At 38.6% G+C, this 14785-nt stretch overlaps 1 protein-coding gene across 2 annotated transcripts in view; it reads right to left on the bottom strand.

Moving 5' to 3' along the window:
• LOC136858067 (uncharacterized) overlaps positions 1-14785 on the bottom strand; it is a 579094-nt gene that overhangs the window by 510233 nt on the left and 54076 nt on the right. For both annotated transcript variants that reach the window (XM_067137317.2, XM_067137318.2), the window contains exon 4: positions 453-749. In XM_067137317.2, coding sequence (XP_066993418.2) covers positions 453-749 — 297 coding nt within the window. The remainder of the gene's footprint in view (positions 1-452; positions 750-14785) is intronic.

Genomic DNA, 14785 nt, shown 5'->3' with positions numbered 1-14785 from the left:
ACAACATACCTAAAGGAATGGAACTGACACTGTCTTCTCCAGCACTGAGTCATCAAGTCATCAACTTCCTCAAAGACACTGGCTTGCACTCCAAAATGTAATTACATTATACTTATTTTTTTCTTTACATTTTTTTAATTACAATATTATTATTATTATTATTACCATTATTCTGTAATCATATGTAAGAGTCGCGATAAGACCTTGGAGTTAAAGCGACTATAAACAACCCTAATAAAAAAATAAAAAAATAAAAAAAAACACTGTCTAAAAGTCTGTAGTGCAAGTGAAACTGGGAAGATTTTATGTCTTTTCATATTGATACGGTTGTGGTATGTCTGTTCACTGAAGAATAAGACAGTTTTATGCTAGAACTTAAAATAACCCTGCATATCAATAGCACTGTAAGATAGACAAAGGGGAAATATTCATAAAGAAAACATTTCACTAACCTCTGGATGACGAGACAGCAGGGTATACAGTGTACTCTGCACAGAAGATGGAACAAATGAACCTCTTGAAGGAGGAAAACCATTAACAGGCGTCTTCAACAATGTCCGATTCAAAGTCGAGGCTTCGGAGAGCGGGACTGGTTTATCCGCAAAGTATGAAGGTAATAATCCCTTCCGTCGTCTACTAAATGAAACAGAATGGCGACTTGGAGGTTTTGTAACCTTTTGCTTCGTAACAAGAGCATCAACGTGTGCACTCTTATCACAAAGAATAGGATGAACAATTTCCCCCTTAATCTGTAAAAAAATAAAAATAAAAAAATAAATCAATGTAAATATTAGCCCACACATGGTGAAGATATGAAAGCTGCAGATTATGACAAAAATAAATAGCTGTTTCCTAAATGTTTCACAGATTTAGAGTAAAAACACAAAACAAAACAATATGTTAATGTACCTAGCAGTCTGTCACTCCTTTTGTTTATTATTTAGACATCTATATAGTTCTTCTGTTAAGGAAGTTTACTACATTACAAACTACATAAATGAAAATAATTATAAAATTCAGAGTATGGATGCACATATTCTGATGGAATAAAATGAGGATTTAGAATATATAAAAAAAACTATTTGAAAGTTCTTGCTGGAAAGAAATCTATTGATTACTGGTAGTGATTATTGTTTTACGAGGAAGTCAACTGGGCAGACGTGACAGGAATAAAATTATTAAAGCCCTTTCCATTCTGCAATTTTTTATTATTATTATTACGCTGCTTTTCCAACATCTTAATGAGGTCGCAGAAGCAAACTGTGTCACACATAAGAACTTTGTTCTGTTTTATGGCTGAATGCACTTCCTAAAGCCTACTCTATGTGGAAGAATATATTCTCTATTGCGTGTTTCTGTGCTGGTTGGTAGTGTGGTGTGCTGTGTGAAAATGCAGAGGTGTGTATTGAGATAAACACAAACCTCCAGTCCCTGAGTTAGAGGAATTAATTATAAGCAGTTAAAATCACTGACCTGGCCAGAAATTGAACCCAAGACTCTCTACCGAAAGCCATGACACTGACCATTCAGCTAAGGAGCCAGATTATTCTGTAATTCATTCAAAAATGTAAAAATAAATTACAGCATACAAATTTGACAGTGACCAGCATAAAAAAAAAGAAGAATTGCAACAATTCAGACCCTTTTACCATGAAATGAAATGGTGTATGGCTTTTAGTGCCGGGAGTGTCCAAGGACAAGTTTGGCTCGCCAGATGCAGGTCTTTTGATTTGATTCCCGTAGGCGACTTGCGCGTCGTGATGAAGATGAAATGGTGATGAAGACGACTCATACACCATCCCCCATGCCAGGGAAATTAACCAATTAAGGTTAAATTTCCCGACCCGGGAATCGAACCCAGGACCCCTGTGACCAAAGGCCAGCATGTTAACCATTTAGCCACAGAGCCGGAACCTCTTACCATTATGTATGATAATCTGCATCAAAAGTATAACAGAAGGCTCCATCTGATATTAGATGTGGTGTATAGGTTGTGTAATTTTCAAAATCTCTATCCAAAGTTGTTTCCTTATGTTCTTCTTCAGAGTTAGGTGGGTTTTGTTTAAGCCACTGTAACTCTTCTTCAAAACACTGTACAGTACATTGGGGAACAGTTAACATAGTAGACTTCTCATGCAAAATGATTATAATTTCACAATCTGTGCAATCTTGAAATGTCCAGTTTCTTGGCTGAATGATGATATACAGGGTGAAGCGTAATTCGCGCACTCGGACGTCGCAGCGCGACTCCTCACATCCCAGCAATAAAAAAAAGTCTTACAAAATTTCGTTTTGCGAGTATATCCGGCAGAAAAACGACGTTGAAGAGTAGCAATCTGGCAACACTGTAACCACATGTAGGGTAACTACCTCTGTCAGCAGAAGTTAGTCGTACTGTACAGTTGGTGCAGTGGATAGAGTTTTGGGTTAGCATTCAGGAGGTCGAGTGGTCGATCCTGGGTTGAGGCGTATGTTTTTTATTTCGTAAATGTAGTCCAGGTGGTATGGTATGTGGCATCTTAATCGTCAACAGCGATTGCAGTGGGTCCTCTAGAAACCATTTGCTCTTACATACTACGACGCTAGAAATGGATGAACAATAGTTTTCATTTGTCAGATTTGAAAGGCGCCCTTTCCACGTTGTGGACGTGAATTTATTCACACCACTCATTTACTAGATGTGAAACCTGTTTTCTTTGTACCCTCCTCCAATGGTCCTATAGATTAGTACCAACTATTATTCTTGCCTCGTTCAGGTCCATTACATTTCGTTAGGGCCTTACGTTACGTTGTTTCAGCGTTACAAAATGTTGTAAATGTAGGATACATGTGACCTCAGAAACGGTGTCTTACTGTATTACAATAGGTAATGTCAGATAGAAATTAGCAAATAAAAAATGCGCCTCAACCCAGGATCGAACCATCGACCTCCTGCATGCCAACCAAAAACTCTACCCACTGCACCAACTGTACAGTACGACTAACTTCTGCTGACAGAGGTAGTTACCCTACATGTGGTTACAGTGTTGCCAGTTTGCTACTCTTCAACGTCGTTTTTCTGCCGGATATACTCGCAAGACGAAATTTTGTAAGAGACTTTTTTATTGCTGGCATGTGAGGAGTCGCGCTGCGACGCCCGAGTGCGCGAATTACGCTTCACCCTGTATATACAACACACCATACTACTAACCACCACAGAATGCACACAGTAGGTGTCAGGAAGGGTATCCAGTCATAAAACAGATCCAATTTCATACGTGCAACACAGTGTGCATCCCCCACCCCACTATGGTGTCACAAAGGGCCAGAAGAACAATCTATAATCTTAAATCCTTTTTTGACTTTCAAATACCTTTTTGATTGTACAATCTGGACCTATCCATTAACTTCCAGATTCCAATTTCTGTCATTCTACATGCTCAAGACAGTATGTATTTGAGCTTCTTTTTTACTACTGTACACCAATTCACATGAGAAGATATGAGGGAAATGGGCAGTAGGATAATGGAGAGAAAATTCAGAGATGAACAGACAGAACAAGAAAATTAACAGTGGTTCTTATTTCCAACAAGACAACACCACTATGAATTTGGGAAGGACTTAGTGATGGCTTTAGTGATTTTTCTAGAGGGCCATCTGAAACTTCATTCGTCTCCAGAAACCGCTTCACACATTGTTATATCACCTAACATATATCAGTTGCTTCTAATACATTACATTATGCAATATCTCCAAATGGTATAATTTTTAATATTAACCCATATATTTCTGACTTATCTTGTTAGGATCTGTACTTCCACTAACTTGTACTGTTGAGTCCCACTTGTATTTTTTTTTGCAAGTTGCTTTACGTCGCACTGACACAGACAGGTCTTATGACGACTATGGGACAGGAAAGGGCTAGAAGTGGGAAGCGGCCGTAGCCTTATTTAAGGTACAGCCCCAGCATTTGCCTGGTGTGAAAATGGGAAACCACAGAAAACCATCTTAAGGGTTGCCGACAGTGGAGTTTGAACCCACCATCTCCCGGATGCAAGCTCACAGCTGCGCGCTCCTAACCGCACGGCCAACTCACCCGGTAGGATGGATTTCCAAAAAGGCTTTTCATTCTTATAGCTTTGTGTGGAGTGAGGAGATACCACTCTAGGGAGTGTTTGAGGACAGATGGAAGTAGCTGCAACATTTAACCGATGAAAACTCTGGACTGGAAGATTTTAATAAATTTTAAGATACGCTAAGTTTACTAAATTGATTGTACTTAGTGTTCAGGTCAGGAGAGATCCTGCTACCGTATGCTACAGTAGACGGTACTACCTGCGACTGTCTGGCCGAGGGTTGGGCGGCCGATACTAAACCCGACAAACTAGGGGAAGACCAACAGCAACGAGTGGAGGAGTTTCCCCTAGAAGGTTTGATGTGACCCTTGTGTAGGAAATGACACATAAATTCATCAGCTGCTGCCTTGCAGTGAGGTAGGGGACTGCCAAAGGCTAAGGGAGAATACCCCTGACAGAAAATCCCCAGCAGTGTTAGGCTTAGCAAGTCAACTGAAGGGTTATATCGATTGCTTTCAACTACAAAACGAGCCTCGGATCGCAAAACAAATATCGGATAGACACATCTTCTCAAACATCTGCAACGTATGATGACCGTAAGGCTGATGTTCAAGTACGATGTTTTGAGAAGACCAAAAGAAAGAGTCCAAACACAGAATTGGAACATTAAATATCCTGACCCTGACTGGCAGAAGCAAGGAGCTGATAGATATGAAAAAGGAGGAACCTCTGTATTCTTGGCCTGAGTGAGGCAAAGTGGAAGGGAAGAGGAACAAGAAAGCTAAGAAAAGGATACAAACTACATTGGAATGGAAACAAAACAGAAGCCAAAAATGTCATCAGTGAGGTAATATATGTTAATGAAAGAATTATTAAGTTGAACATCTCTCTTAACAAGAGTGTGCTGACAGTAGTCCAGATGTACGCCCCACAGACTGGCTGTAACGAAGAGGAAAAAGAACAATTCCGAACTGATTTAGAGGAAGCTATAGAAAGAGAGGAAAACATCATAGTAATGGGAGATCTAAATGCTCAAGTTGGATCAGACAGACTTGGATATGAAAATTTACTAGGTCCACATGGTTATGGAAACAGGAACCCAGAAGGAGAAAGTCTTCTAGATATATGTGTAAGGAATGCTTGAGAATAAACAACAGTTGGTTTCAGAAGCAGCTAAGTCATAAACTAACAAGATACATTTGGAATGGAGATACTAAAACTCTGATAGATTATTTTATATCAGACAATGAAGCAGGAAAGACCATATGTGATTGTCAGAGTTATACCAAGTGAAAGCCTGGACAGTGACCAGACTTCTCCTCGCAACAATAAAGTACATTAAAATTTACAGACCTCAGAAATACAGGAAACCAAAAATCTAGACACGGGAGCTAAAGAAGGCAGAGAAACAAGCTGAATACACAAAAAAAGTGACCAATAAATTACCATCAGATGCATTACAAGAAGGCAACATCGAGTGGACTAGATTCAAAGAAAGCATTGTCAGAGTTGCAGTAGAAGTTTGTGGTAAAACTAATAGCAAAATGAAGGCAAAAGAAACTCCTTGGTGGAACAATCGGGTGAAGATTGCTGTGAAAGTGAAAAATGAAACCAGGAAAGCCAGAGACAAAGAAATGCAAAAAGGAAGTCAAAGGAATGAATCTAGAGTAAACGAACTGCAGCAGAAATACAGAGATCAGAAGCTATGAATAAAGAAAATTGTAGCCGAAGAAAAACAGAAAGCTTGACTGATTTCACAGATAAACTAGAGCAAGACAGCAAAGCTAATTCTAAACTACTTTACCGAGCAATACAAAATATATGAAGAGACAATGAATACATAACAGCAAGAGAGGAACCAGATGGTAACATAGTCAGCGAAGAGACAGAAATAAGGAAGATCATGAAATCCTATTTTGATAATTTATACAACTGTACTGGGAAAGACTCCAATGATGTAACCATTTAGGTCAGTTTAAGCTGCAATGATGAGCCTGACCATGAGAGCCCGCCAACATGGAAGGAAGTAGAGACTGCCCTTAATAGTATGCCCAAAGAAAGATCAACAGGATTTGATGAAGTCAGTGCAGATATGATCAAAGCAACTGGTGCAATAGGATTACAGTGGCTTCATAGAGTAATTAATGCAATATGGAAGGATAGGAAAGTCCCAGATGATTGGAAAAAGGGAATAATAATACCTCTCTTCAAAAAAGGAAGCTGGAAGAAATGTAGCAATCACTTTATTGTCTCATGGTTTGAAAATATTTGAGAAACTTGAAAAAAGGCTAAGGAAAATAATAGAACCACAACTACAGGAAGAACAATATGGATTTAGAGAACCCCGACCTCATATTTGCACTTAGAATACTGTTAGAAAAGCATTGGGAGAAGGGCAAAGACTTAACACTAGTGTTTTTGGATCTCGAAAAAGCATTTGATAGTGTTCCAAGGAAGACTATATGGGAATGCTTAAGAAAGAAAAATGTACCCAAGGGTCTTATCCAGAAAGTTAAAATGCTTTACGAAGACTGCTGCAGTTGCGCACAGATAGGAAACGGTAATTCTGATTGGTTCCAAACCACTAAAGGAGTGCAACAAGGCAGTACCCTTTCACCCTTACTTTTTATCACTGTCATGGATGAAGTCATGAAAGAAATTAAGCAGAAGAACAATATGGACATCAATGCATTTGCATTTGCAAATGATGTAGTAATTTGGGGAAATACAGAGAAGGAAGTCCAAGAGAGGCTGAACACCTGGAATGAACATTTGAAAGCACACGGATTAACAATAAATAAATCGAAAACTGTTACTATGTCTGTCAACAGGCAGAAGAAGAAAGGAAAAATAATGCTGGAAGGTACACAGCTGGAAACAGTAGACCAATATAAATATCTTGGGGTGCATCATTTCAAGTGATAACAGAATACAGCACGAGATTAACAACCGCATTCAAAAATCAGCTCAGTTTTACCATCAAGTTCGGAACCTCCTCTGGAACGAACAAGTTCCCTTAAAATCAAAGCAGATTCTATTCCAATCATACTTCACCCCCATACTAACATATGGCCTAGAAACCTGCACAACAACCCAACAAGTGGATAGCAAACTACAAGCCGCAGAAATGAAGTTCCTACGTACTATGGTACAGAAGACAAAAAGGGATAGGGTAAGGAATGAAAGAAAAAGGGAGGAAGCTGGTGTGTACCCATCCCTGAATGAAAAAGTGACAAGGGCCCATTTGAAATGGTTTGGCCATGTCAAACGATTGGACGATGGAAGGACAGCAAAACAATGGCTACACACAGTCGTGGCCGGAAACCGACCGGTAGGAAGACCTAGGAAGAGATGGCTGGACCAAGTGAAAGAGGATATAGGAACAAGAGGAGTCAGCTGGGATGTCGTCTTGAGAGAAGAGTGGTACATGGACAGACAGAAGTGGAGAGTGCTCGTAAACCACACCCGGGCAACTGGAGTGGAAAACTGATGATGATGATGATGATGATTGTAAGAGAAGACAAGGCTACGACATTTTAAATAAGACTGCAAATAGAATAGTGTAGTTTGGTGCTCATTTATGACATTTTATTTGTGACACATAGTAGGCCCTATATATTAACTAAGAGATATTTAGAACTAAATATGCAGTAAAGGTACAATATGATTTGTTAAGTATAAGATTAGTGTTTATTAATAAGTAAAAAGGTCAAAGAGATATTTGGCAGTGTGAGAAAAACCGCTGATGAAGAGGACAATAAGGTTGAGTATATTAAGTGAAAATAATTAGTAAATAAGTCTTAGGTAATGACATGGGTGATTTTAAATATCAAATGTGTATTTACTGGAGTAAAGATTTTAGTCAATATGGACCATTATAAAATCAAACCACAATGGTTAAATTAAGAAAGCTCTGAAATTGGCTGTGCTCTGCTTCAGTGGTTTAATCAGCTTCCAGAATCACTTGCAGACATCCATCTATATTCTGACACTTGCTCTGGCCAGAATAAAAATATTGCTGCATTGTTCATCTTCTTGGTTCAGAATACCCACATTAATGTTGCTGTAGTACACACATTTTTAGAATCCGGACGTACATGGAATTCGATTCTGTACATAGTCCTATAGAGCAAGAAAATAAAAATATCCGGTATATTCCATGATGATTTTATGGATGGCAAGGTCTCAAAGAAATAGAAAGAGTGCAAGGCCTTACATTGCGAAAGAACTCACGTATAAGGCCATGGCAGACTTGAAAGAGAATTATCAGCAGCACTAATAAGGAATTACAATGTAGATGAACATGGAAATACTGTACAGTCAATTGGCTGAAAATAAAGTGCCTGAAGTTTGAAAAAGATAAGCCTCAAATCATCCAGTATCACTATCAGTATGATGGTCCTTACGTTAAAATCAACTTACCATTATTGTCGGAGAAAAAATCAGTAAGTCCTAACTGTTTTCTTATTATAAATTAAATTTGCATTATTATTATTATCATCAATTAAACGTATCATTGGACAAACAAAAATAGTTTCTTTTATTTCTCTATTTCTCCCTGCTCATAATGGAAATTAATTAAAGTGGTATAAATTAATATTATTTATTTTTAAATCATGGTCAAACATTTAAAATGTCATTATCTCAAAATGTACAATTTGTGTCTTGCCAAATTTTCACAGTAAGCCGACGATATCAAACAGAGACTTGAGCCTTTCTTACTGTGATTAAATTGTATTCCTGGAGAGTTGTGAATTATTTTCTGAGCATGAGCTGCACTCTGATTTTCGCTCTTGAATTTTAATGAGAGCTTCGGAAGTTCTGGTTCTGAAAGTTAGCCATTTTGTGATGCTTTTAACATTTTGTGAATCCCTTCCTTTTTTTTTTCTAGAAGTGTAAATGTTAGAAAACAGTAAATTGTAAACATTAGGGAAATTTATTTTGTTGTGCCACTTTCTTAATGGAATTTCATAACTATTACAAGCAACAAAAACCCATTACATGAGGAATTTCTCATCACTTTCCTAATGGCGATTTTCAGTCCATGTGTTTGAAAGTAAGAAGGTGTGGATGTTGTTTAAAATTCTGTTATCTACTTGCACAGTTTGTCTGTTAATTATTCTGATCAATATTTGTATTCCTTTACGTGTTTTCTTACTCCTCACCCTCTCAGACTTGATTTGACACTTGTTTGCCTCTTTCCTATTCTTGTATTCTGATCAATGTATGTTGTTAAGGTTAACCCTTTTTTTCTTAATGCTTTTTAAACCTGGACAGTTCGTTCTCCTTCATATTCGTGAGTGTCCCCTTCACACTCCTCTTTTATGAAAACACTTACAGTTGTTGCTTTCCACTGCATTAGCTTGCTTACGTGTTGCACATTCATTCTTAATGACTTAATTCTGCTGATAGCGCCCCTTTTAAAGAGACCTTTGATTTACGGTTTGGTTGTGCTTAGTAAGTACCTACCGATGCCACGTAAAGAGCGCACTTGGCCAGCCCTTCAAAAGTTACACACTACCCAGGATTGACGACGCTATGGATACAATATGAGGGTTGAAGTGGTTCTCTATTCTGGATCTGAAGAGCAGTTATTAGCAAGCAGAGAGTTATCCTTGAGACCGACGGAAGATAGCATTCTCGGTTGGACATGGTCTCAGGCAGTTCAAGGTCCTGTCATTTGGCTTGTACAATGGCCCGGCAACTTTCAAGAGGCTGATGGAGACCATACTGCGAGGACTGCACTGGAAGACGTTTAATCTATTTAGATGACCATCTTCTGGGAAGCACCTTTGAGGAGCACCTTAAAAACTCTGAGATTTTTGGAAAACTAAAAGCAGCCCAGGTACTTAAACCTGAAAAAATGTCAGCTCTTCAAGGAAGTACATAACTTCTGCCATATTGTCTCAAAGAAGTTCAGATTGCTCCAGAGAAAACCATGGCAGTGAGGAACTGGCCAGTACCAAAGGACAAGTCCCAGATTGAAATTCTTCTTCTGTCATACGTTTGGCGTGACCAAATCATCGCAAACGTGCCCTAGTTATGGTCTCCTTCAGGGACAGATTTATTCCAGCTTGTTCTCTACTCTTCTCATTTCTTACTTTGTCTTTCCTAGTCTTTTGAAGCATGCTTCTTAGAAACTTCATTTCTGAAGCCTAAAGTCTGCTGTCATCTTTTTGGGTAGTTGTACATTTCCAACCCATACGTCAATATAGGGACAAAATATGTTTGAAACAGTTTTTTTTTTATCTTGGTGGCACTTGTTTATTCCAGAGAAGATATCGAACTTGCTGACAGAATTTACTGGATTTTTGAATACAGTTATTTAATTCAAGCTGTATTCTGTTGTCACTTGATAGTATGCATTCAAGGTACTGATACTGGTTTATTGTTTCCAATTGTACACCCTCCAGCATTATATTATCCTTAGTTCTCTGTCTATTAACAGACAGTGCAGCAGTTTCTGTAGCACTTACTTTCAGTCCATATATTTTCAGATGATCATTCTAGACGTTCAGCCTTTCCTGGACTTCCATTTCGCTATTTCCCCAGATAACTATATCATCTGCGAAAGCAAATGCTTTAAGATGCATGATGGTGTTCTGCTTCACTTCTTTTATGATTTCATCCATGATGGTGATGAATAGTAATGGTGAGAGGGCACTGCCTTGTTGCACATCTCTAGATGTCTGGAACGAATAGGAATATCCACTTCCTACTTGAACACAGTTGTAGCAGTCATCACGAAGCATTTTTATTCTCTGAATGAATTCCATAGATACATTCTTCTTTTTAAGACACTCCCATATAGTTGTTCTAGGGACACTATTGAATGCTTTTTCGATGTCGAGAAACACAAATGTCAAGTCGCAATATTTCTTCCAGTGCGTTTCTAGTATTTTCAGTGTGAATATGAGGTATATAGTTGATCTATCTTTCCTAAATCCATATTGTTCTTCATGCAGTTGGGGTTCAATAATTTTCCTTAATCTTTTCCCAAGAATCTCCTCAAATATTTTTAAACCATGGGACAGTAAGGTAATCCCTCTATAGTTGCAGCTTTTTTTTTTCAACTTCCTTTCTTGAACAGGGGAAATATAACCCCCTTTTTCCAGTCGTCTGGTATAATTTTATCCTTCCATATTGCCCTTATCACCCTGTATAGCCATTGAATTCCTTGTGGGCCAGCAGCTTAAATCAAGTCTGCACTGCATCAAAGCCAGTAGTTCAATCATTGCGCATACTTTTAAGGGCTGATTCTACTTCACTCCAAGTTGGTGGCGTTTCTTCAGATATATTATCACTGCAGTTTGACTGAATCTGTGCATTAGGACTGGAGTTCTCCTTTATACTATTGTATAAATTCTCAAAGTACAGGTAATCCCCGTTATACGAGGATTCATTATCCGCAATTTTGGTTTTTGAGTCTAGTGCTGCCATCTGTTAACAGTACATGGAAGCTGTAATGCCTTAAGGCACGCCAAGGTTAAACGGGGCAAGCGCATCTCTACGCGCATCTGTCGTATTAGTCGAGACATGAATCGTCAGTTCCAGTCAGTAGAGCTATCAAGTTGCACTTCACAGGTTTTGTATTTAAAACGCTGGGTAAAAGGAAAGAAAGCGTGCCTTCGAAGGAAAGAAGCGTGTTTCAGTATTCAGTTTTTAAGTGTATAAAAGTTGTATTAAAATGCAGTTCAGAAACCTGATAATGGTTATTTCTTGTAAAAATAACAAGAATCTCTGCTATTTTAAATTTAATATGTGAGTAAACTGAAACCTAACCCTATATTTCACATATAAAATGACACTCGACTTACACGAATTCCGTATGCACGGCAATTTCGCAGAACGTAACTATCGTGTATAACGAGGTCTACCTGTACAATTTTATAATTTCTCTTATTTCTGTTTCTTCCCTAGTGATGCTCCCATCTGGTTTCTGTAGAGCATTTATTTGCTCATAATTACTCCTGGCATTTCTAATAACACTATATAGCAATTTGGAATTTGCTTTACTATCTTCTTCCAATTTATTTGTAAAATCAATCCATGACTTTTGTTTTTCTTCTGCTACTATTCGGTTCACTCACAGTCTACAATCTGTCTGTTGTAATTCACTCCTTTTTATCATCTTTTCCATCTCCATTCTGAATTTATCTCCAGTCTTTCTTGCTTCAATTTTCTTTTGAACTGCACTCTTTACTTCATCATTCCACCATGCTGTTTTTCTTTCCTTTACTTTACTGCTAGTTTTGCCACATACTTCTACAGCAGTTCAAACAAGACATTCTTTGAATCTGTTCCACTCTGTATTTCCTCCTTGTGTTCTGTCTGCAGGTATTTTGGAGGCCACCTTTTTTGTATAAATCATTTTGTTTTCTACTTTTTTCAGTTCCCAGGATCCAACTTTTAGTGAAGCAGTCTGTGGTCACTATCTAAGCTCTCACTTCATACAACCTTAACATCACAAACAGTTTGACCAGCATTTCCGTCAGATATTATGTAATATATTAAGGATTTGGATTGTCCATCCCAACTATACCTTGTTATTTTGTGAGATAATTGTTTTTGAAACCAAGTGTTATTTATTTAAGCCATTTCTCACACAAAAGCCTAGAAGTTGTTCACCTTCCTGGTTCCTAGTACCAAAACCATGAAGGCCCAACACATTTTCATACCCAAGTCTGTCTGTTCCCACTGGTGCATTCAGATCACACATCACTAATATAAGTTCCACTCCTTCAATAGCTTCCTGCAGGTCAGATCGAAATTGCTCCTTTCCTTCATCACATTCAGACTGTGGGGCATATACCTGTATGACTGTTAACACCTCCTTATTGAAGGAGACATCCAGTTTGATGATTTTGTCATTCACATATTGAACCATTCTGTTCATGGTCAAAGGACGTTGATATAATGAAAATTACAGTAATCATATGAGACCACAAAGAATGGACATTAGATGGCATTTTATTGCGGAGTAGTGTCTCACATTGCGTGCTTCTCAAGTGGACGTAGCGTCAGAAGCGAGCTGAAGTTCCCAAGATGCTTATTAAAATTTATTATCCCAAGCGAACCTCTTGACTTTCAGTGTGGGAACGCGAACTACACCGTGTGAACTGCGGGGAAGTTTATATTGGAGGGAAATGAATTTATTCAATATCTCCGTTCACAAGAGGAATATAGAACATTGGATGTAATAATGGCAGTGAGCATATTTTTCTGAAAATTTTGATATGCTACATGACACTAATTGTAATCTCAATAAAGGAATGAGTAATTGCACGGGATACTGTGGGAGACACACGTAGCTCCGTAGCGTGGGTGCGCGATCGCTAATATATACGGCCGCCGAGGGCGCGAGCCTCATTTTACTGGGTGTATCACTGTCAAGAAGGTGTCTGTCACGGAGCGACGCAGCGAAGGGAAGATTACCTTTGTCTACAAGCATCGCACTCAGAGTCTACTTTGTCCTATGGACTTGTAACAACCATTTGTAATATAGATAAGAATTTTATACAGCAAGTATTGTCCTTATTTTCTGTAAGATCATTCTTCTGCTAGTAATTTGTTCACACAAAGTCGCCTAGCATAATCTGAGGCTAACATTGTTCTAAACTAAGGTTACGCTAGTGTAGGCTCAGAAGGTGAATATTAATTCAATTTGGTCAGTATAAATATCAGTCAAGAGTGAAGCAAAGTGCTGCTGGAAATTGTGTAACTGTCCAAAAGGATAATGCTAAGAACAAGTCCTGACATTCCAGGATTAAATAAAAGGCCAGAGGGGAGAACTAGAATCGGAGTAAGAACACTTTGTAATATAGTTTTCCTTACAGTTTCTCTTACGTCACGTGTGGACCGGACGCTGCTCATCCATCACGTTGAGGCAGTAATTTGGAGCAAAGCTACAAGAACATCCTTCACGGCATCAAGGTACAATCGTGGACCATCAGCGACGTCAAATCAGCACACCGACTACATTGAGGAGGCGGCGATCGAGTCACCTGAACGTGTTGTAGTTGAATGTCACAGCAGACCAAGATGTCACCAGTCATCCAACTACGATTGCTGTCGCCTGCCCACAACATTGACATGATGGCTTAAGTTAGCAATGTCCGTTGGGGAACTGTTCAGATGCAATCACAAGACACAGGTCAGACAATTCTAATTCTCAGCATGCAGCAGTCAGGTTATGGTTAGGTCAGCTGCAGATAAATTAGGCCTTTTGCCAAGATGTAAATAAGTAGGTGTCTAAGGACACATGTAAATAGAATTTATGCCTAGGACTCAGGCTTAGTTAGATAATGTTTCCATGTTGTTATTCTCATTTATTTGAGTTTACGTCATTATGGTATAGATACAACGTTTCAGTATAGGGAAACTAAGCTCGTGAACTTTCATTTATCCAGGACTTGTGCAGTCGCATGTGAGACTAGCTAGAACAAATTGTTAGGTACTAGCTAAATGCATGGAGCATGGTAGACTGTAGTGTCAATTTGTGAGACGACGAAAAGCATAAGACCTTCTATGTTTCTTTAATGCACTTGATCTGGCGTATCAGTGTGAGCGAGTCATGTACTGAGAAGCCCATAAGTAATGAAAAGTGTAGTTGTTATGCCCAGAGTATAGAGATAAGGCCCTTAATAGCATGAGGAATAAAGGCTTATGTGATAATTTGAGAATTTGTGTGCCAGTAAGAGCGCCGATATGCATTTGTATGAATGTGCCAG

The sequence above is a fragment of the Anabrus simplex genome, chromosome 1, assembly GCF_040414725.1.
Source record: "Anabrus simplex isolate iqAnaSimp1 chromosome 1, ASM4041472v1, whole genome shotgun sequence".
NCBI lineage: Eukaryota > Metazoa > Arthropoda > Insecta > Orthoptera > Tettigoniidae > Anabrus > Anabrus simplex.
The sequence above is the reverse complement of the archived record's forward strand: the minus strand, read 5'-3'. Positions and strand labels throughout refer to the sequence as shown.